We start from the raw sequence: 23,635 nt of genomic DNA on the forward strand, positions 1-23,635 counted from the left end.
GTATTTAATGGTGACAGCAGAAATATCTCTTGAAACAGAAACGATTCAGAATGAAAACCAAATGAAAACAAATAAGGTGACGGCTGCATGAAGTTATATTTTTTAAACTGGAGCGAGTTGTCACTTTTTTTGCCATACTAATTTGAACCTTATCACCGAGACAGAAAGTTGTTCGTACCAGACTAGAGAAAACGGTCCACTTGAGATAGAAAAACCCGAGCCCTGTGTCTCACTCGCACATGTTGCCAATGTTAAAAAGATACCATTGTGGTAGAAATTATATCATTAAACTACTGAATTTAATTACCTTCTTATACAATTTTAGTGCTATATTCAGATTACAGTTCTGATATATTTTAAGTAATTTGTAAATAATTATGATGCCAATATTATTAACTGATTAAACCAAGCGCATACACAGCAAAAAAAAACCTAAATTTTAGTATGGTAGGATTTGTAGTAACTTTAAATATTAATTGGTATCCCCAACTTGATGACATTTCTTCAAAACACGTGAATGCGAAATTTCTTAAAAATTGTGAAGAAATGTTATGTTAAAGGTTGTTGGAGTGAAATAATTGCTAATTGTGGAATATTGTTTCACAAGAAAGCCACAATTATTACATTTTACTATAAAAATACAAGACTTGTCAAACTCATTAGGGTGACTATGATGTCGGCACGTTGTGAATCGGTCTCACAGAATTCTTATTATTAACGTAGGTAATGTAAAAGTAAGTTTAACTTAATAGGTATGTCTTTATTTCGGCATGTTTAATTTAAGATTTGTTATAGAATACCTAATTGAAGGGATTTTTACAAAAACAACATAACTGATTAGAGCGGTTGTCATTTTTTTTAAGAACATGTTAATCGTTTCAGGTGTCAACCAGTGTAGTCAGTTATGTTGTTTTTGTAAACATCCCTTCAATTGCCAAAATTAAAATCCAAAGTGCTTAACTCCTTAAACATTACAGACTCTCATTTATACATAATATTTTGTTACGGAAAAGGTGTGTCAAACTGTTTATATATATGCAATCGATTCTTTATAGGTAGGACACATTTCCGTCAATAGAAAAAAGGCACCAACTTTAAAAAAAACGTCATATTTGCTAAACAGATCTTCAATGACGCTTACACTTAAAAAAAGCTGAAGTGGACAAAAGGGAAGCCTACCTTTATGAACATACCACTAGTGAGTGCAAAAGAGGCCGACTACAAATGAAAGAAAAAACCCGACTACTTAAAATTTCACTTTATTTAGAAAATGTCACACCCTACTGATATATTTCATGTTATCCTAATATCCCACATACAGATGTCTTATGGTCACCCTAATTAGAACGAGATGCAGGGCTCTAGTTTGACTTCTCATGTGGACACACTTTTTGGTCAATGTACTCGATCCAGTTTATTAACTCTAAATCCGTGGACGGCTGTCATTCACGATCCACATTCCACAGATAAAACACAGATGACACGCGTTTTGGAATTATTCGAACACAGTGTTGCTAACCCGCGATTTTTCAAATTTGCCGCCTTTTACTACTGACAAGATTTGGTTGACGGACTTTAAGAAGATTATTCTTCCTATGTAGAATAAAACAACATTCATACACAAAAATATTCTTTATTCATTTCTGATTCGGAATAATACGACTTTGTTCAGGTAGTTCCAGAAAGATTCTTTTTCCGTTTGTTTTTTCTATAATATTGGAAACGTACATCAAGGTAAGTTTGAATTACACTTTTCATCAGCAAGAGTTTGTGTTTTGCCTTATATTTTCTGTTCCGATGGTTTCTAACCATTTTTTTTCTCGTACATTCAGTTCAGATTTCGGTAACCTGAAAAAAACAAAAATATTATATAATATATGATTACTTACTTTCCCTCAGTACAACCGTTTTCAGGATACAGGTTTTAAGTATATACATATATAGTTGGTCAACCAGATCTTTTCAGTAGAAAAAGGCGGCAAATTTGAAAAATGTAGGCGCGAAGGGATATCGTCCGTCGTAAAATGAGATTGGTCCAATTTTTGCTAATTAATTGAAAATATAAATTTACATACAAAATCTTTCAAATACATGTTAAGATTCTTCCCCAAACTTTTCTTAAATTCGATATAAAAGCACATCACTAACTGTGAAATGTACTGATTTCTATAGTACGAAAATATCGAAAATAAATCCTTAATTTATTCCAATATATCGCAAATAGTATTTATTGGCTAGTTATTAACTAAATACACACCATAAGAAGGCAGTCATCTATGAAATAACAAATATTTCAGTTAAAATGTAAACATACCGGTGCAACGACAAACTTTTCCGGTTTTCTTTTTTTCTTGAGCCACATCCAACAAAACTGCACTTAGGGATTATGTCCTTTCTTGTCCTTAACCACTACACCACATTATTAAACAGAAATATTCGCAAAATTTCCGAATATCCAATATTTTATTTTAATAACAGAACACTTTGACGCTTCATGTACCTTGGGAAACGTGAACTGAATATGGCGGACCGGCCACAGTAGGCATGTCACGTGACCATCAAATGAAAAATGTTGCCATAGCAGAACGCACTGAAGTATTGTTATCCTTTTCCACATAAGGGAAAATATATTGGTTAGAAAGTGACAACATAATTTTTACTTATTCTGCATTGAAATGCTTGGTATTTGTATAACTGATTGCATGTATAGAACAATATGCCGAGTCCACTCTTTTATACGTCATTGATTGCCAGGTTTTGAACTGACAGCTGCTGATAACGTTTATTCTGGGCCACTATTTTAATAAAATTAATATTTTTTTATTAGGATCATAAATAAATAGCGCTTATTTATTAATGATAGAAGATAGTGAAAAAAGAATCATAGTTATTATAAAAATGCAGCTTAACATAAAAAATGTTATTGATATGGCAACATTGTGTAAAGCAGCCATTTTGTGGTGTCCCAGTATAGTTGCGTGGTCTTCTTAATTTTCGTCTATTTTACATGGAAGTATTACTTTTTGTTATGATTTGAAATCTAATCTTGTATATTTAATTTGAAAAGTTTGTTTACAAACTATAACTATGTCCGTGATGGAACAAGAGGTGGAAAGCGGGTACAGAGTCGTTTGCTGTACCTGTTTGAGCACAGATCGGAATTTAATATCCATAAATGGCCTAGCTCCAGTGTATCAAATATTTCGTCTGCTTATGTACGATTTTGCGGGAGACAGGGTAAGTTTTCAAAAGTTTTAACTTAGTTGAACTTTACTGAATTACGTAAAGTAGCATATATGTAGTCCATTGCCATATATTTGTATATGTAGAACTTAGAGAGGAATAAGATAATTTGCATTCAAATATATCACAAATTAATAAAAGTGTAATAAAATTTCACTCGATTATACACGGCTATCAGGTTTAATTTGCAACCTTCCGATACCATTAATCAAACCATTTTATAAATAACTAAGATAATTTATTAGACAGTAAGAGTTGCAGTGTCTCACTTTACCAAATAACTAGTTACAAGTGTATGATAAGAATCCTAGTCAGATTTAGTCATCATTTTGCATTTGTTTTGAGTACTATATTTTTCTGTTCCATACAGCACATCCGAGGTTTGAACCCACGATTTTTAACCACCACACACATAAGAAAGATTAATAAAATGTTGAACGTTACAGTTTGATAACAGCCTGTCTGCAATGGAGCAGATAATCTGCTGGGAGTGCCTGGCGATGATGAAGAAGTTTATAAAATTCAAGAGGCAGGTTCACAGTGCACAGGAGCACATCCGGGTCCTAGCATTGAGTGGCTCACAAGAGGTATACAGTATAAGATTACAGATTAAGACAAGAAAACATGCAATATAAAAAAAAAACGTTTTATAAAGTGTCACTATGAAATTTGTTAACTATGTAAACAAAAGTCACTAGTCAAATGTCATTCAGAGACAATTTTAATATGGCAGTTAGTTTACATAGTTAGCAAGTTCCATAGAATGACACTTTACTTTTTTACTCATTTTTCCATGGGCCGGTACATAATAGTAGTTTATGCAACAGTGATATAATAAGGGTTCTTAAAATTCAAGGGTCGAAGTTACAAAACGAGACGTAGTCGAGTTTTGTAAAAAAAGACCCGAGAATTTTAAGAACCAATTATGAGCTGTTGCATACATTACTTTTTCTATGACAGCTGCAGCAAAAAAAAAGAGTTATTATTAAAAAAAAAGAGTTATTATTAAAAAAAAATTGAGTTATTATTTAAAAAAAAAAGAGTTATTATTGTAAATGAAAACATACCTCTTTCAATCAAGATGATCGGAACTTGTATCTTTAAAAAAAATAAAGCAGTTGTATTATACTCATAAGATGACTGCTAGCAGTCATCTTATGAGCCTATAGACAAATCATTCAAATGACATTGCTTTAGATATCACTGTCAGTCATTTAATTGACACATTTAAGTGCTGGAGTAGAAAAATAAATAAAAAAGCCTTTATTTCCAAATTTTCCATTTTTACATTAGAAGTTTCTGCGTATTGGTTAGTAAGTTTCTTATAGCTAGTAGTTAGTGTTAACCCTTAAATGCATGATTTTTTCTGTTTGCCCGAAATTAATATATGTGTTACGTAATTGTTTGCTGATTATGGAAAAAATGGTAAAAAAAATATAACATCGATTTTCACTGCGAAATCAGTGTTAGAAGTTGCATAGGCTAAATCATATTTATGTAAATATATAATTTTCAGTAAGAGATATATGATAAATACTACTATCATCAGAAAGGTACACTATTTGTAATACACCTATGATAGAGTTTTTAAATATAAAATAATTACTAAACCCAAAAAAACATACAATATCACATACTAAAAATCATCAAATTATGAATTTTTTCAAATTTTCTGACATATCGTCTTAAAACGAATGTAATTTTTATAAATTAAAATATTGCGTAAATTTATATAAAAAATCGGAAACCGGATTAGTTTTTCTTATGATATCACTCATTGTCATTTATTTTGGATAGCTGCATATTGAGCCACGGACCATCAAATATACGATGCATATATACATCATTATGCATTTAAGGGTTAAATTTATTTGTGTATTTACTATTTGTTTATTTAATTTGTACCCCTCTACGGGTGTAGGCCTCCTCTAACTCTCTCCATCTTTGCCTGTCTTCCGCTTTGTTTAGCCAGTCTTTCCCTGCAGTTTCTTTTATATCATCTAGCCATCGTTTATATGGCTTTCCCACTTTCCTTTTGCCAATAGGGCCTCTCCGTGGGCCGGTATAAATACTGTTTATTCAATCTTGTATCTAAATTAACAAAACCTTGCATGATGCCTAAGGTGATACGCTTTCCATACAAAAACAATTGCGTTTTATTAAGTAATTTTAGTTTTTTATTACACACCATTCTGTCTACTTAACAACATAGGGAATATTACGCAATGTTTTTTGTATAGGAAGTGAATCATCTTAATGCAATTTCCAGACCATGGATCACACCTACATGTCCCAATCTCTCTCAAGCTTGGAAGTCACCACGAAGACTGAATACGACAGTATATTCTTCGACTACACGACTCGGGACGAGTGGCCGCAGTATATAGCCATCAGCTCGGCACAGAGTGTGAAGCATGAACAATATGATGTGGCTCAGGCGGTTAGAGAGAATATCAATTTGGAGATGGATGGGCATATGCTTGAAGGTAATAAAACCGGCCAAGTGCGAGTCGGACTCGCGCACTAAGGGTTACGTACCATTACGCGAAAAACGGCAAAAAAACACGTTTGATGTATGGGAGCCCCATTTCAATAATTAATTTATTCAGTTTTATATATTCAGTATTTGTTATAGCAGCAACAGAAATAATTTCAAAAGTCTGGGCTATCATGGTTCATGAGTTAAAAACTGGTGACAGACAGACAGACGGACGGACAGACAGACAAACACACAGTTTAGTAATAGGGCCCCGTTTTTACCCTTTGGGTACGGAACCCTAAAAACGCCGTTTGACTTTAATAAAAAAACTTATTTTCTTTTCTGTGTTGATGAACTGGTAGTTTTTGACATTGTATTATGTCTGAATAAGGAGTATTACTGCAATTTGAGTGATTGTAAAATCCTACTTGATTAAATGAGATTCTATTCTATTCTATTCTATTCTAATGTTTTGCCACCATAGTGCAGCACTAGCGCCTTTCGTAAACCATAGAGTAACTTTTACATACTGTACCTTAAACTGTTTTTTGACTAGTTTTCTCAGATCTACAATCAAATATGACATTGATACATCCAGGCGGTTTGTTAACAAAGGGCCTACCGGGAAACGCGAAATCTAAACTCAGCTATCTGCCTCTTTATCACTTGAATATTCAAGAGTGACAGAGAGTTTAGATAACAAAATTTCCTTTGCGGTAAACCCTTAGATTGTGACTTATTGTGGGAGTGGCGCCCCCTACGCAGAGTTTCGCGTAATATTCCCTATGGACATAGAAAAAAAAATACATAGATTGCTCACTCCATACATCAGTTTTAGTACCAAAAATACTATTAGATGTAGCACCGACCGGAAAGTCTTATGCTGTTGAGATAAGACTTTCCGGTCGGTGCTACATCTATTGTCAAGTAGCAGTACTGATAGTTCCGCTACTCGATGCTAGATGTAGACACTGAAATTAATAGTCTAACTGATGTATGGAGTGAGTACTCTTGTCTTACTATATTTCTCTATTACTATATTTCTCTATTTACTATATTTTTCTATGGATGAAAGACCTTACTTTCTTTTCCAGTGCCCGAGATAGTCTTAGAGAATCCGGTGACGGGTGTGATGTCCCATATCGTGGTCGGAGCCGATGACCTGACCCGCATTGAGACCTACCGCATGAAAGGGGAGCTAGAGGACCTTAACATAGAGTAAGTTAACACATTCACTGCTAAGAACACGCTAGGCGTGTTCATTTTTAGGGTTCCGTACCTCAAAAGTAAAAACCGGCCAAGTGCGAGTCGCACTCGGGCACCATCAACAAAAAATAGAGCAAAACAAGCAAAAAAACGGTCACCCATCCAAGTACTGACCCCGCCCGACGTTGCTTAACTTCGGTCAAAAATCACGTTTGTTGTATGGGAGCCCCACTTAAATCTTTATTTTATTCTGTTTTTAGTATTTGTTGTTATAGCGGCAACAGACGGACGGACGGTAGAGTCTTAGTAATAGGGTCCCGATTTTACCCTTTGGGTATGGAACCCTAAAAACGGAACCACAGAATAAGTAATAGTATTATCATACAGAACGGCCACGCACCGCCCCGCCCCGACTCGCATTACCTCGCCCCGCGACATGAATCTGACGGACTTCTGGCGTGCTCTCAGTACAGCGACTTACCCACACATACACAATGACGCGTGTACAGACGTGCCGCGCACACATATAAACGCAAAAATTTTTGATGTGTGGCGTGTCCGCCCTGTGACGGAATGGAACCCTTATAGGATCACTCGTGCGTCTGTCTGTCTGTTCGTCTGTCACAGCCTATTTTCTCAGAAACTACTGGACCATTTTGCCACGGCTCATGGGAGCCTGTGGTCCGCTTGGCAACTAATCTCAAGAATGGGCGTAGGGTCTAGTTTTTACGAAAGCAACTGCCATCTGACCTTCCAACCCAGAGTGTAAACTAGGCCTTATTAATCCGGTTTCCTCACGATGTTTTCCTTCACCAAAGCGACTGGTAAATATCCAATGATATTTCGTACATAAGTTTCGCAAAACTCATTGGTAGGTGCCGGGGTTTGAACCCGCGACCTACAGATTGCAAGTCGCACGCTCTTACCGCTAGGCCACCAGCGCTTATCTAGGCGCTTAGGCAAATATTTTATTTATTTACGTATTTAAAAGCGGTGGTGGCCGAGTGGATATGACGTCCGACTTTCAATCCGGAGGTCGCGGGTTCAAATCCTGGCTCGTACCAATGAGTTTTTCGGAACTTATGTACGAAATATCATTTGATATTTACCACTAGCTTTTCGGTGAAGGAAAACGTCGTGAGGAAACCTGCATACATCTGCGAAGAAATTAAAAGGTTTATGTGAAGTCCCCAATCCGCATTGGGCTAGCGTGGGGACTATAGCCCGAGCCCTCTCGCGCATGAGAGGAGGCCTGTGCCCAGCAGTGGGACGTATATAGCAGGGTTGTTGCGAATATCCGCATCCGCAACCGCGGAACTTCCGCATTGTTTTCAACATCCGCATCTGCATCTGCATCCGCATCCGCATAAAATCGATGCGGATTTAATGCGGATGCGGATGTGGAACAGGTCGGTACAGGAACGTCTTAGCATCGGCGTAAGTGCCAGACTGCTAGGTAGTTTAGTAATGACTACTAATAATTTAATTTAGTAATGATTTACTAATGAGCCAAAAAAACCTATTAGAAATTAGCAGTCGAGCGTGAGTGGGGCTTAATGTACGGAACCCTTGGAACGCGAGTCCGACTCGCACTTGACCGGTTTTGTTGAAATAAAAATTACTAACATGTAATATTTGACGTTTTTTATGTACCTATCTTGACATCCGCATCCGCGGATGTTAGCCTTTAAAAATCCGCATCCGCGGATGTCAAAAAATCGGCATCCGCAACATCCCTGGTATATAGGCTTAAATTATTTTTACGTATTTATGATCATCATCATAATTTTTATTTGTGTATATTCCTCAGAACAATTCAGTCGCCGCCGAAAATCGAGGCAGTGATAATATCAAAACCAGTTAAGGCGAAAGAGGAGAAAACTGCAGCGCAGAAGCTGAAATACTTCACGGAGTTTATGAGTGAAGATGAAATGCTCGCTTCAAGGTAATTTACATATACAAAATATGTGGCTTTCCATCCAAAAAGGGTCCTTATGATTCAAGTGAAATAAAGACGTTTTCGTCTGAAATTCCAACAGAAATTCTGATAGAAACGTCCTTATTGCAGATGAAGAATAAGGACCCTTCTGTAATGAAACGCCACATATCTATGTTAAATCACAAACATATAGGGTGGATTTAAGTAGCGCACAGAGGGTGAAAAATTTAGTGTTTTGATTTGAATGTATCACTTGGGAGCATATGATATGTAAAATGTTTATTTGGGTGAATCAACTTTTAGAACACTTAATTTCGTGTCCCTAGACTCCCTACCAAAGAAAAATTGATTTTTCATAAACCATGTGGATATTTTTACTTTTTTGTTTACACGGGCGTTATTAGATCCATAAGTATCACACACATTAAAATTAACAACTTGATCAGATAAAAGTTACATTTTGTACGGTAACTCAGAGAAAAAAGTTATCTCCCATACAAAAATCAGGGACACAGCATTTTTGCCTTTTTCTACTGCGTTACCGTACAAAATGTAACTTTTATCTGATCAAGTTGTTAATTTATTGTGTTAATTAAATATATACGTATCTAATAATGCCCGCGTAAACAAAAAAGTAAAAAAAATCAACATGGTTTTTGAAAAATTGATCTTTTTTGCTAGGGAGTCTAGGGACACGAAATCAGTGTTCTAAAAGTTGATTCACCCATTTTCAGGCAACTATTGGCCCATAGATTACCTTAAAACTAGCATACATATTACAATTTATACCTATTTTAAACATTAAATAAATAAAATATTTTTATTTCGGACATTGGTCATAGTTGTTAGTTACATTTACAAACTTAAGTATAACACATTATGTGCTAACCCCTCACAGCGCTCAAGATTCCACTTTTAAATTTTGGAAAGTTTTGCTTGCTAAAGTATCAAACATCGAACCCGGGACCATCGGCTTCAGACAGGGTCAGTACTGTCCTATATATTATACTACTCTTTGGTCACTACACTAGGCCAGACCGGTCGTTCAAACCAGGGATGTTGCGAATATCCGCATCCGCAACCGCGGAACTTCTGTATTATTTTCAACATCCGCATCCGCATAAAATCGATGCGGAGTTTAATGCGGATGCGGATGTGGAACAGGTCGGTACAGGAACGTCTTAGTATCAGCGTAAGTGCTAGACTGCTAGGTAATTTAGTCATTAACCAAAAAAACCTATTATAAATGAGTAGTCAAGCGTGAGTGGGACTTAATGTACGGAACCCTTGGAACGCGAGTCCGACTCGCACTTGGCCGGTTTTTTGAAATAAAAATTACTAAAATGTAATATTTGACGTTTTTTATGTACCTATCTTGACATCCGCATCCGCGGATGTGACCCTTTAAAATCCGCATCCGCGGATGTCAAAAAATCGGCATCCGCAACATCCCTGGTCCAAACGGACAAATAACCAACTTTTATTTTACAGGGAGGAAGCTAAAGAGAAAGTACAATACGCCAGCTCGGTGTACAAATGCGAACTCTGCATCATAGGGTTCTATACACAACAGCAGGTCGAAGACCACTTCGTGTCTGACCACAGGGCGGTGAGTATTGCTTTACCACAGAATAAATAATAGCACTAGGTACAGAAGGTTCACTCTCTAACAAAACGCATAGACTAGGAATCCTCTAGACGGAGTTTAGAGCTATTATTTCATGAAACCGATGCTGCCAACAATACTGGGGTGCGGGGGACGAGGTGAGCGAGTCCCGTGCCGTGATTGGTCCGCTCAAAGACAGTTAGGTAGGTTAGGTTCGTTAGGTAGCTTCAGATGCCCGAAGGGCAAAGCGCCCAGAAATAGGAGTCCGTCTAGTTCAGTTGTAAAGGAAATGTTTTTTGAGAAGAAACAGTGTAAGTGCTGAGACCATGTTAAAAATAAATTACCCGTAGACCCACAAATACTGTCGTGCACTAGAAGTATTGTCGAGCCGTAATATGTCGCACAATTTAACTTCGATCAAAAATACTGCCGGACTACAGTTTGGTCGAATAGTGACATGTCGCACAATATCACTTCGCAGAATTGCAGTGTCGTTAAATAAAATATGTCGCACAATCGTACATCGCACACTTGGGGTCGCACTTGTTTATTTGTTTATTTATTAGGATCACCAACAGAAGATACAATTTACATACGAGTATACGTTACAAACTAAGAGGGCACATTTATTATTGATCCCCCACTTAAAGGCAATCACAGCATGCATTAAGTATTATAATGTTTAATTTAAACTGTAAGTTAACTCTCAGAAAAAGACTAACTAAGCATAAATTACAATAATTTAGAAAAAGTACCTATAAAATACTAATTAACAACTTAACATTAACAATAAATTTTCCACACAACGTAACTAAGGTGAGTTAGACGAGCTAGCTGAGGTTGCCAACAGATAATAATTTGTTTTTAAATAAGGCTTCACTGTCGTGAAACACTTATGTAATAATCCCTACTTTAGGTGGTAGACTAACTATTTTTTCTAGAAACTCGGCTACTCCCCTTGCAAAGTGTGCTACAAATACGTGGAGGAATCCAAACTCCAGTCCCACATAGAGACACACTACTTACGCCACATCTGCAAGCTGTGCGGGCACGCCACGCGGCTGGTGGCCGCCATGCAGGCGCACCAGGACACGCACATAGCCAAGCCGTCGGCACAACAAGTTGTCATCGGGGGCACAGAGCAGAGGAAGGTAGAACTTGCTATACCTACTATATTTTTTATACTTTGTGCACTCGTATTTGCGTTATTTGACACATGACACTGATAACAGCAATAGAACGTAAAATATCTTGCACATCGAAATTACAAAGGAAGACAATTGCACTGCGAACGTTTACGTTCTACGTCTTTTTTTTTTCAAATTTAGGGTTGGCCGAACACCACCGTTATAAATCGTAGTCGTCTAAGTAAATCGATATACATTTTTCATTTTAAATCGCAACAATTCAATTCAATTCAATGTTTTATTCATAAAATATACATTTTTCACGTCAAATTTTTAAACAGTATTAAATTTAGGTAATTTTTTTTATAAATCATTCATATTACAATAGTTATTAGATATTTATAACAAAGCATTATTAAATGTATTATATCTTCTTATTATTATTTATTAACCATATAATTCTAGCTTTATTTAAATATCATATAAAAATTCATTAAACGTCACAATTCGATACCTCAGTCTAGGAGCCATCCAATCGTAATCGCTTGCTGTGACAATCGATTTGGGTTAGTTACATACTCTATATACGTCAGTCATAATGTGTCAAATAATGCAAATAATTCCACTATAAATAAAATGTAAGGAATCGTATAATATCATTATTTTTTTCCTGTTTGGAATTTTAAAATATATATTTTTTAAATTTTAAGGTTTTGTATTTTTTTAATATTCCCATATATTTTTTTAAGTTTCCAGTGTATTGTGATAAATTGCTCATCTATCTATTTGACTAGATTTAGTTATAAAATTCAACATGTGTCAACAACTCTTTTTTGCGGCCGTCGAAGAGTAACATATTATTAGTATTATTACAGGTGTCGGTACTATGTATATAATTTGTGTTTCAGAATCGTAAGAAAAAAGAGCCTCCATCGAATCCGCCCAAGCCAGGGGACCTGCGGAAACTGTTGTCTAAAACCACCATAGAGGGCTACCAGTGTCTCGAGTGTGACATGTTCTTCAAGTAAGCATTCTTAACACCTACCTACCTCCCCCCCCCCTAGTCTAAACGGAGCCCCCTTCCAAGCCAGACCTGAGGAAACTGTTGTCTAAAACCACCATAGAGGGCTACCAGTGTCTCGAGTGTGACATGTTCTTCAAGTAAGCATTCTTAACACCTACCTACCTCCCCCCCCCCCCCCCTAGTCTAAACGGAGCCCCCTTCCAAGCCAGACCTGAGGAAACTGTTGTCTAAAACCACCATAGAGGGCTACCAGTGTCTCGAGTGTGACATGTTCTTCAAGTAAGCATTCTTAACACCTACCTACCTCCCCCCCCCCCTAGTCTAAACGGAGCCCCCTTCCAAGCCAGACCTGAGGAAACTGTTGTCTAAAACCACCATAGAGGGCTACCAGTGTCTCGAGTGTGACATGTTCTTCAAGTAAGCATTCTTAACACCTACCTACCTCCCCCCCCCCCTAGTCTAAACGGAGCCCCCTTCCAAGCCAGACCTGAGGAAACTGTTGTCTAAAACCACCATAGAGGGCTACCAGTGTCTCGAGTGTGACATGTTCTTCAAGTAAGCATTCTTAACACCTACCTACCTCCCCCCCCCTAGTCTAAACGGAGCCCCCTTCCAAGCCAGACCTGAGGAAACTGTTGTCTAAAACCACCATAGAGGGCTACCAGTGTCTCGAGTGTGACATGTTCTTCAAGTAAGCATTCTTAACACCTACCTACCTCCCCCCCCCCCCCCCTAGTCTAAACGGAGCCCCCTTCCAAGCCAGACCTGAGGAAACTTGTCTAAGACCACCATAGAGGGCTACCAGTGTCTCGAGTGTGACATGTTCTTCAAGTAAGCTTTCATAACATCTACCTTCTAAAACCTGGAGTTACCATGGTTACCAGTACAACTTGACACTAGGCTAACGGTTTAACCGCTTAACCCCGGGTTAGTGGCATGGTGCAAATGGGCCTAAGTAGATTTAGTTTAGGATATTTGAGCATAATTTCGAATTGTAACTTACATCGCCCAAAACAGTAGGTATATTTATTTTTTCACATATATTTTTTATAGGAGCGCTGGTGGCCTAGCGGTAAGAGCATGCGACTTTCAAATCTTTCAATCCGGAGGTCGCGGGTTCAAACCCCGGTTCGTACCAATGACTTTTTCGGAACTTATGTACGAAATATCATTTGATATTTACCAGTCGCTTTTCGGTGAAGGAGAACATCGTGAGGAAACCGGACTAATCCCAATAAGGCCTAGTTTACCCTCTGGGTTGAAACTGTTGAACGGTGGTTATCTAGTTTTTTAGTTGCCAAGCGGACCCCAGGCTCCCATGAGCCGTGGCAAAATGCGGCGGACAACGCGAGGTAGAAGTCATATATTTTTTAAATTTCATATAGGTACAGAAAAGACTACTAAAATACATTGAAGTATTTATGTTATATGGGGTATTCTCTATGAAAAGGGACCTTATTGTCGATGTCGCTTACGCCGCACAGCGTCGCGCGGCATTGTATTTATATCGGAGCACCGTTAATAATGGCGTAAGCGCCATCGACAATAAGGTCCAATATGTACCTATTGTCATAGAGAAAAAAATACAGTGCTCACTCCATACATCAGTTTTAGTACCAAAAAGACTATTAGCATCTAGCATCGAGTAGCGGAACTATCAGTACTGCTACTTGACAATAGATTTAGCACCGACCGGAAAGTCTTATGCTGTTGAGATAAGACTTTCCGGTCGGTGCTACATCTATTGTCAAGTAGCAGTACTGATAGTTCCGCTACTCGATGCTAGATGTAGACACTGAAATTAATAGTCTGAACTGATGTATGGAGTGAGCACTCTTGTCTTACTATATTTCTCTATGCTATTGTTTAAGGAATTCCCGCGCTCGTAAGAATCACGTGGCCCGCTTCCACAGAGAAGGCCTGCAGTGTGACCACTGCAAGAAACGGTTCGTCAACCGAACCACGCTGGCAACACATTTAAGGTAATTATGCCCCATAGAAAGTAGCATCCTATAGAAGTGGTACGCGTAGGGTTGCCAGATCGAAAGGCACTATTATCGGGAAAAAATAAAAATAAAAACCGGCCAAGTGCGAGTCAGACTCGCGCACGGAGGGTTCCGCACCATCAACAAAAAATAGAGCAAAACAAGCAAAAAAAAACAAGCAAAAAAACGGTCACCCATCCAAGTACTGACCCCGCCCGACGTTGCTTAACTTCGGTCAAAAATCACGTTTGTTGTATGGGAGCCCCACTTAAATCTTTATTTTATTCTGTTTTTAGTATTTGTTGTTATAGCGGCAACAGAAATACATCATCTGTGAAAATTTCAACGGACTAGCTATCACGGTTCGTGAGATACAGCCTGGTGACAGACGGACGGACGGACGGACGGACGGACAGCGGAGTCTTAGTAATAGGGTCCCGTTTTTACCCTTTGGGTACGGAACCCTAAAAATCGGGATTTTGAGACTTGAGTCGGGAAAAAAAACATTCCAATTAAAGTAATTGTATTAAAAACAACGATATTATACATTGTTGGCACTACGTCAGCTGCTCTGCCTGACGCGGTCGACGCGGGTCTCTCGCTCGCTCGACGACAGTTCGGAAAATTTAAATTATTGTTTCATAACGTGAAGCTGTTTTTCGGGACAATTTCCACTTTGTCGGGAATCGGGAACACACGCTAAAATCGGGAGAATCCCGCCAAATCCCGACCATCTGGCAACCCTATCTACGCGTGCCTCCGTGAGGGACAAAAGATACGCAATGCGACGCTGTGATTGGTCGAATTTATTTGTTGCCCACCATAATCCATACTAATTTACGGTGGGGAATAAAAAAAATGTGAGACTGTGACAAGGACAAACAATAATAGCGCTTTCTCTGCTACTCCTACTGAAAGATACATAAGACTATCCCGTTCGGTCATTTCCCCCACCCCTCATGCCAGATCCAGTTAAAATACTAATAGGTTCATTTTAATAACATATCTTCCGTGAGACACAGACATATTAAATATATTAAAAACGGGTCACTCACGTATTTTAAGTCGAAAAACGCTCGACATGTTTCACTCCGTACTGAGGAGTGTCATCAGGAGCTTGCGTTTACGGTGAGCGTTTTTCGACTTAACACTTTCACTACCAGGAACCCACCTCGTAAACTTTGCTCAGATGCCGGACAACCCGCTGGGCGGGTTGTTTTATACGCAGCTATAGACGACCGGTTTGTGGGGTAGTGCGCCGTTTTTTGCCTGGTAGTGAATGTGTTAAAATACGTGAGTGACCCGTTTTCAATATATTTACTAGGTTCATGTTATCAATGTAACTACTTTTTAGGGTTCCGTACCCAGAGGGTAAAAACGGGACCCTATTACTAAGACTTCGCTGTCCGTCCGTCCGTCCGTCCGTCCGTCCGTCCGTCTGTCACCAGGCTGTATCTCACGAACCGTGATAGCTAGACAGTTGAAATTTTCACAGATGATGTATTTCTGTTGCCGCTATAACAACAAATACTAAAAACAGAATAAAATAAAGATTTAAGTGGGGCTCCCATACAACAAACGTGATTTTTGACCGAAGTTAAGCAACGTCGGGCGGGGTCAGTACTTGGATGGGTGACCGTTTTTTTTGCTTGTTTTTTGTTGATGGTGCGGAACCCTCCGTGCGCAAGTCCGACTCGCACTTGGCCGGTTTTGATTCCCTTTCTGGAATAAGGTCGTGCTTGGGTTTTTGGTTTTGTTGCAGTGTTTTTATGTCCCACACAGACTGCACGAGGGTCCGCTGCCGAAGGAGGAATGTCCGATCTGCCACAAGATGGTGCGCGTGATACAACTCAAGTACCACATACAGAGACACGAGAACAAGAGCAGATATGAGTGTGTCGACTGCAAGAAGGTAAGTTCCTTCACTTTACTAGAGATGCACCGGATATCCGGTTACTATCCGGTATCCGGCCTATCCGGCCGTTATTTTAGTATCCGGCCGGATACCGGATAGTGACCTACTATCCGGCCGGATACCGGATAGTAAAATTAACACATTTTGGGGTAAAAAATGGAATCTAAAAAACAGTCACGGTCATAATGTAACGACACAGTAGATAGAAATGAATACGTAACCAATGTCACACAATACTTGACAATACACTTATTTGTTTAGACAAAAATACGCGCGCGCACTTGGAACTATAAACGAACTTACTACGTAATGACATGATAAAACTCGTTACGATCCTAGAAATGTGTCCGCGCGAACGTTCACTACGAAACAGGTCGAAACCTGCACGACGCGCACCTGCAAAACTCAAAATATAGGTATAGTTCCGCTGGCCGAATATCCGGCGGCCGGATACCGGATATTCGGCCAGTGTCCAGGCCGGATATCCGGTATCCGGCCAAACAACTATCCGTTGCATCTCTACACTTTACATCCTCACTTCGGGGTCGTTCAGAAATCATGTGATCATATTTTTGGCCTATTTTTGTCAACCTTGGTGATATTTGGTGATTTTAACGCAACCCCTTCCCATCTGCCACAAGATCACGTGATAATTATGATGCGGGTACTCTTAGACGCTAAGCAAGTCTAATGTAGTTTCTTCTGTATTGCGTATATGTTCAAGATGCTATCTCTCAAAAGTAGGCATCGTAAAAATATGCTTATCACTTATACAGGGTGTTTCCTGTAACAGGAGCAATAAATTAAACTAAAGGCTGTACTCCTCAAACTGACCAACATTTGTTCAGCAACTTTAGAAAATAGCTCATGTTTTAATTTTTATTACACTTTAAAATTTATTTTAAGACGCAATGTATTGCAAATTTTGTTATGTTTAAAACGTGACAAGCAACGTCAAACACACTGATGTCAGCGTACATTGAAGGCAATATTTATTTTGTATGAAAAAGAGGTAGTCTGAAGGATTCATAATTTTTAAAAGTTGCTGAATAAATGTTGGTCAGTTTCAGAAGTACAGCCTTCAGTTTAATTTATTGCTCCTGTTACAGGAAGCACCCTGTATATATAAAATAGAGCGGATTTATATTGGTTCTGATTAAATTTTTGAGTAATATTGTTGATTTTGGCTTTCCCGCTTTGAAAAAAAAATTACACGTGATATCTTCTCTGACCCCCCCTCCTCCAGAAAATAGAACTAGGTAACAACAGGCGGTCTTATCGCTAAGCAGCGATCTTTTGGGTAGCAGGAAATTAAGGAAACAAGAGAAGGCTAAGATTGACCTATAATATTTATTATTTATGTAATTAATAATAATATTACAGATATTCTCGCACCTGGCAACGTATCAGGCGCACTTGAAGTACTCAAGAGCGCACGCCTCGGATCAAGTCTTCAAGTAAGTATACACTTTGTGGCCTTAACACAAGGTATAATTTTGCATGTGCCAATGTTTCAATGCCAAGAACATCTAAAGCTTTGGTTTCCTCCGAAAGCGGTGCCGTCATATAGCGGCCGTATCCATACAAATACTACGACATCCATATTTAGCCGTATTATTTAGTATGGAGACGGCCGCTATATGACGGCACCGCTATCCTAGGAAAACCGACCTTAAAGGCGACTTTATGTGCAATAAAGTATATACATACATACATACATACATACATAAAGGCGTCGTAACTAGTCGTGCTCACAGCGCCATGAATTCGTATAAAGGTGTTATGGCGGACACCGTAAAAGTAACCTTCAAACTTCGACGTAAGGTTTACATTAGCTCGCTTGCGCCCGTGATGTTGGCGTGTGAGTGACGTTTTTGTTTATGACGTTAAGCGTTCAAAGGGTTACGGAAAAGAAAGGCAAATTAACTTGTGTACAAATATTTGACTCGCCACCACTGATAGCTTATCCTATATCATAGAGAAATATAAGTAAAGAGAGAGTGGTAACTTCATACATCAGTTTTCTTACCAAAACGCGAGTTATTTCGTAGTCGACATCTAACGTCAAGTAGTGGAACTATCAGTACTGCTACTTGACACCAGATAGCATATATTTCGCTACTGACGCTATACTTCCTTTTTTTTTAGCATTAGAAATAAGGTAAACAATCTTGATGTGTCTTTTAATTGAAAAACACATTTTAAAAATAAGTTACGGTAAATATGTAACAATTATAAATCTAATACGATCTTTTATAGTCTTCTGCTTTCATAAGTAATAGTTATTGATTTTTAAATTGTGTTTTTCAATTAAAAGACATGTCAAAATCGCTTACCTTCTTTCAAGTTCTTTCTAATGCTAAAAAAACGAACTATAGTAATGTCCGCTACTTGACGCTAGATGTCGCCTATGAAATAACTCGCGTTTTGATAAGAAAACTGATGTATGGAGCTACCACTCTTTCTTTACCTATGTTTCTCTATGTCCTATATAATATTTAATTTTCTGCAGATTCCCATGTCCCATGTGCAATAAGGGGTACCCGACCAAAGAGGCGATGCAGGACCACTTCAACTACCAGCACCTAGGGAAGACTGCTCACAAATGCCCCGTCTGCGATAAGGTACCATTACCCTACCATAGACAATAGCGGTACGACCATAGACCACACAAGACCACTTCAACTACCAGCACCTAGGGAAGACCGCTCACAAGTGTCCAGTCTGCGATAAGGTACCATTACCCTACCATAGACAATAGCGGTACGACCATAGACCACACAAGACCACTTCAACTACCAGCACCTAGGGAAGACCTCTCACAAGTGTCCAGTCTGCGATAAGGTACCTTTACCCTACCATAGACAATAGTGGTACGACCACAGACCACACAAGACCACTTCAACTACCAGCACCTAGGGAAGATCGCTCACAAGTGCCCCGTCTGCGATAAGGTACCTTTACCCTACCATAGACAATATAGGCTAGCTAGTGACAACCAAAAATGTTGTCTTAAATTACTATGTACAGCGCCATCTATCGGCACATCGGCTAACTAATTTGCGTGACCGGTAGTATGTAGTAGGTTCACTTCAACTACCAGCACCTAGGGACCTCTTACAAGTGTCCAGTTTGCGATAAGGTACCTTTACCCTACCATAGACAATATAGTAGCAAAGACAATAGAGTGTATAGAGAGATACTATCACGGTAAATTATGCAGCCACAGCCACTTATAAGAATAAGGGTCAAAGTCAAATGGCGTTTAACAGTTTTAATCTTCTGTCGATAGATGGCAGTACATTTACTGTGGCTACTTTATTTTGACAATCCGCCTCTATTTCAAATTCTCTTTGATAAGGCTAGCTAAAGTCTATTTTTTTATTCGGTAGACTAAAATGACATTTATGTTCATATTATGAAATGTCATTTTAGTCTACCGAATACTAACACCGACACTGTTTTTAGGGGTAAGGGGAGGTATTTTTTTTACATTACCCCTCATAAATCATGGAAATTCGAAGGGGGGGGGGGGGTCGCTAGTGACAAATATGGGGCATTATTATTATTATTACGCCGCACATTATTTATATCGGAGGATCGTTAAAAATGGCGTAAGGGCCATCGACAATAAGGTCCCTTTTCACAGACAACGTCTCATATAATGATAATATAATTGTTTCGCAGCCAATAGCGTCTCGCGCCAACGTCGAGAAACACATGATGCGGGTCCACAGCGAAAAGAAGGAGAAACCGAGAAACCACGTCTGTCAGATATGCAGGAAGGCTTTCACTGTGAGTACTTCATGTCCTAAGGCTAAGGCCTGAGTGGACGCTCGCTCGGCGACGCGTGCAGCGTGGCTGTGGGCTCACGCGTGATGTGAGCAGCGTGCGCTAAGGCCGCTCCTATACGTGCGCATTTGCAGGGATCGGAACCGGTTTTTTGCAAAAACATAGAAGTAACCATATTTTTCGAATTATTTTATACTCGAAATGTAGCACTCAGTTGTGTTTGTATGTTACTACTTAGTATTATTAGATTGCCCAATTAGAAATGAAGTAATTAGCAAAGAACGAAAAAATACCGTTTCCGTTCCCATACAAAAAATACCGGTATCCGATCCCTGCGCATTTGTTCAACATGCACGCCGCGCGCCCCGCCCCGCTGCACGCACAACATGAGCGTCCACTCAGGCCTTACACTAAGGCAGCGGTCGGCAACCTTTCGGGGTCGGGAAGTTTCCTCTACTAAAAATAAATTATTTCACACCGTGCAAGACGCGCAAACTCTGCGTAGGGGGCGCCACTTCCGCAGTCCATCACAATCTGAGGGTCGACCGCAAACAAAAGAGTTTTGTTATGTAACCTCTCTATCACTTGCATATTTGAGCGATAAAGAGGCAGGTAGCTGAGTTTCGATTTTCGCGTTTCCCGGTAGACCCTTTGTAAACAAAAACCGCCTTGATGTATCAATGTCATATTTTATTGTCTGTGAAAACTTGTCAAAAAAAACTTTTAGGCACAGTGTGTATAGTTCGTTTTTTTAGCATTACAAATAAGGTAAACAATCTTGATGTATCTTTTAATTGAAAAATACATTTTAATAATAAGTTACGGCAAATATGTAACAATTATGAATCTAATACGATCATTTATAGTCTTCTGCTTTCATAAGTAATAGTGATTTTTAAAAAGTGTTTTTCAATTAAAAGACGTCAAAATCGCTTACCTTCTTTCAAGTTCTTTCTAATGCTAAAAAAACGAACTATAGAACTTACTCTATGGTTTACGATGGGTACTAGTGCTGCACTCTGGCGACAGACCATCGCAGTGATACGCCCTATTGTCATAGTTTAATGTAAGCTCATTGTAAGTGAACTTTTGTTCTTTATGAGAAATAAAAGTCCAAATCTGTGGATATGAAGGTATGAAAATTGGTATCCGAGGCTTTATTTATTTTTTTCAGGACAAAAAGGCATTAAACCAACACGAAGTGATCCACTCTGGCGCTCGCCCGCTAACCTGCGACTTGTGTCAGCAGAGCTTCAAGCAGAAAGCGTCCCTATACACGCACCGCAAGCGAGTCCATAAGGTCTTCCCCGCCAAAAAACAGGTCGAATTCATGGCCAAAGACCAGTAGGACCTCAGGGTCGCATGGCCTTGTGGAGCTTGACCTCAGGGTCACATCAGGGTCAGGGTCACATCACATGAAGCCTTAGGCTACGGTTTCCGCTTATAAAATGATCTATACGCTTGTTTGCCACCGTTATGGTATGATAATGAGGTATTTCACTCCATATACTTTATCTTAACAGAGCGAGCAGAAAGCGTCCCTATACTCGCACCGCAAGCGAATGCATAAGGTCTTCTCAGCTAAAAACAGGTCGAATTCATGGCCAAAGACCAGTAGGACTTCAGGGTCCTACTGGCTCTGTGGAGCTTGACCTCAGGGCACAGACAAGACATCCTCCAGACTGAGCATAGTAGCGCTACCACAAATATACGGTAGTTTTACTCCATTCTCGAGTCAAAGTGTCTTTGTGTGACGTCCGTGTCTTTGAACGGACCAATCACGGCACGGGACTCGCTCGCCTCGTCCCCCGCACACCCGTGTTTTTGGCAGCATCGGTTTCATGAAATAATTGCTCTAAACTCCGTCTAGAGGATTCCTAGTCTATGCCTCAGGGTCACACTAGTTCGCCCCGAACAGAGACTTTGGCTTTGGAGTCAACTGTAAGCTCACAAAAATTACAAATTTATCAAAATGATGCAAAAATGAAGACTAACAGTCAGCAGCAGAAGTTGCTAAGCGGGCGAGGTGTTCAAAATTACCTTGAGACGCTCTTATTCTCTTAACAATAAAGTCGCGTCAAGATCATTTTGAACACCTCGCCCGCTTAGCAACTTCTGCTGCTGACTGTACTAAAAGGCTTGCCTCTTAAGAGTCGGAAGCGAGGCAGCCTAAGGCTACGGTTTCCGCTTATAAAATGATCTATACGCTTGTTTGCCACCGTTATGGTATGGAAAAGAGGTATTTCACTGCATATGCTTTATGTCAACAGAGCTTCAAGCAAAAAGCGTCCCTATCCTCCTAAGGCCCAAGGTCCTACCTATAGTACTTCTTGAGTTCGATGAAATTTAAACCGTATTCAATTGGAACAGACTTGCATTTCTTTTGTTTCGTTAAATTTTCAAACAAATAATAACCAACTCTATTCCCTGCACTGTAGGTTCAAATTTCAGTGGCAAATTTTGGGGTTTGCATTTGTATGACTGGGCCTTTTTACACGCCCCGCAAACGAGTTCATAAGGTCTTTCCAACTAAAAAACAAGTCGAATTCATGGGTTAAGACCAGTAGCGTTTTGGCACAGAATAAGTAATAGTATTATCATACAGAACGGCCACGCACCGCCCCGCCCCGACTCGCATTACCTCGCCCCGCGACATGAATCTGACGGACTTCTGGCGTGCTCTCAGTACAGCGACTCACCCACACATACACAATGACGCGTGTACAGACGTGCCGCGCACACATATAAACGCAAATGATTTTTGATGTATGGCGTGTCCGCCCTGTGGTTTTGGAGCCAACTGTAAGCCGTAAGCGCCACTTGTATCATCCCACTAACCCGGGGTTAACCGGTTATATCATTAACCCAGAGTCAAAATGTACTGGTAACTATGGTTTAACCCCTCAACTGCCTTGTCCTGTATATGTCCCAGATCCCAGACAATTTGGACTGTAATTATCAGTTGAAAGGTTGGTAGTTAGTTCAGTAGCAGTTTTTTGACAAGGGCGTTCGAGGGGTTAACCGGTTAACCCCGGGTTAGTGAATGGTGTAAGAGGTTTGTGAGCCGTACACCTCCCACACTTTCATGGGTTCGCCACTTTGAAAGAGAAACATAATCTATTCAATTATCGAATCTGGGCTATAACTTCTCTATCACTCTTATTACACCTTCATTGGAGTAAAAGAGAAAGATCCCCGCAATTTGCGTATTTCGGTTTTCGCGGTAGCCCCCCTGCTTGGCAATGTATATCTCCGTTTTTTTTAGCATTACAGAAAGACAACGCGATCTTGGTGTGTCTTTATTGAAAAATATTTTTGA

General features: G+C 39.4%; 1 protein-coding gene across 1 annotated transcript; it reads left to right on the top strand.

Moving 5' to 3' along the window:
- The first annotated feature begins 2,918 nt into the window (after nt 1-2,918).
- On the top strand, nt 2,919-21,670 carry LOC134660258 (zinc finger protein 354A-like). Its single transcript, XM_063516000.1, has 14 exons — nt 2,919-3,237; nt 3,690-3,830; nt 5,513-5,729; nt 6,817-6,940; nt 8,739-8,873; nt 10,359-10,476; nt 11,415-11,624; nt 12,509-12,624; nt 14,496-14,606; nt 16,392-16,521; nt 17,908-17,981; nt 19,037-19,148; nt 20,212-20,319; nt 21,491-21,670. Exons 1-14 carry the CDS (start codon nt 3,088-3,090, stop codon nt 21,662-21,664), a joined length of 1,920 nt encoding a protein of 639 aa, XP_063372070.1. The 5' UTR covers nt 2,919-3,087; the 3' UTR covers nt 21,665-21,670.
- Nucleotides 21,671-23,635: the final 1,965 nt, after the last annotated feature.

This window comes from Cydia amplana, chromosome 26 (assembly GCF_948474715.1).
Source record: "Cydia amplana chromosome 26, ilCydAmpl1.1, whole genome shotgun sequence".
NCBI classification, from domain to species: domain Eukaryota; kingdom Metazoa; phylum Arthropoda; class Insecta; order Lepidoptera; family Tortricidae; genus Cydia; species Cydia amplana.

Coding starts and splice junctions, on each gene's coding strand:
- LOC134660258 (XM_063516000.1), top strand. CDS start 3,088: ATGTCCGTGATGGAACAAGAGGTGGAAAGCGGGTACAGAGTCGTTTGC. Junction 3,238..3,689: donor ACGATTTTGCGGGAGACAGG/GTAAGTTTTCAA, acceptor TGAACGTTACAG/TTTGATAACAGCCTGTCTGC. Junction 3,831..5,512: donor CATTGAGTGGCTCACAAGAG/GTATACAGTATA, acceptor TGCAATTTCCAG/ACCATGGATCACACCTACAT.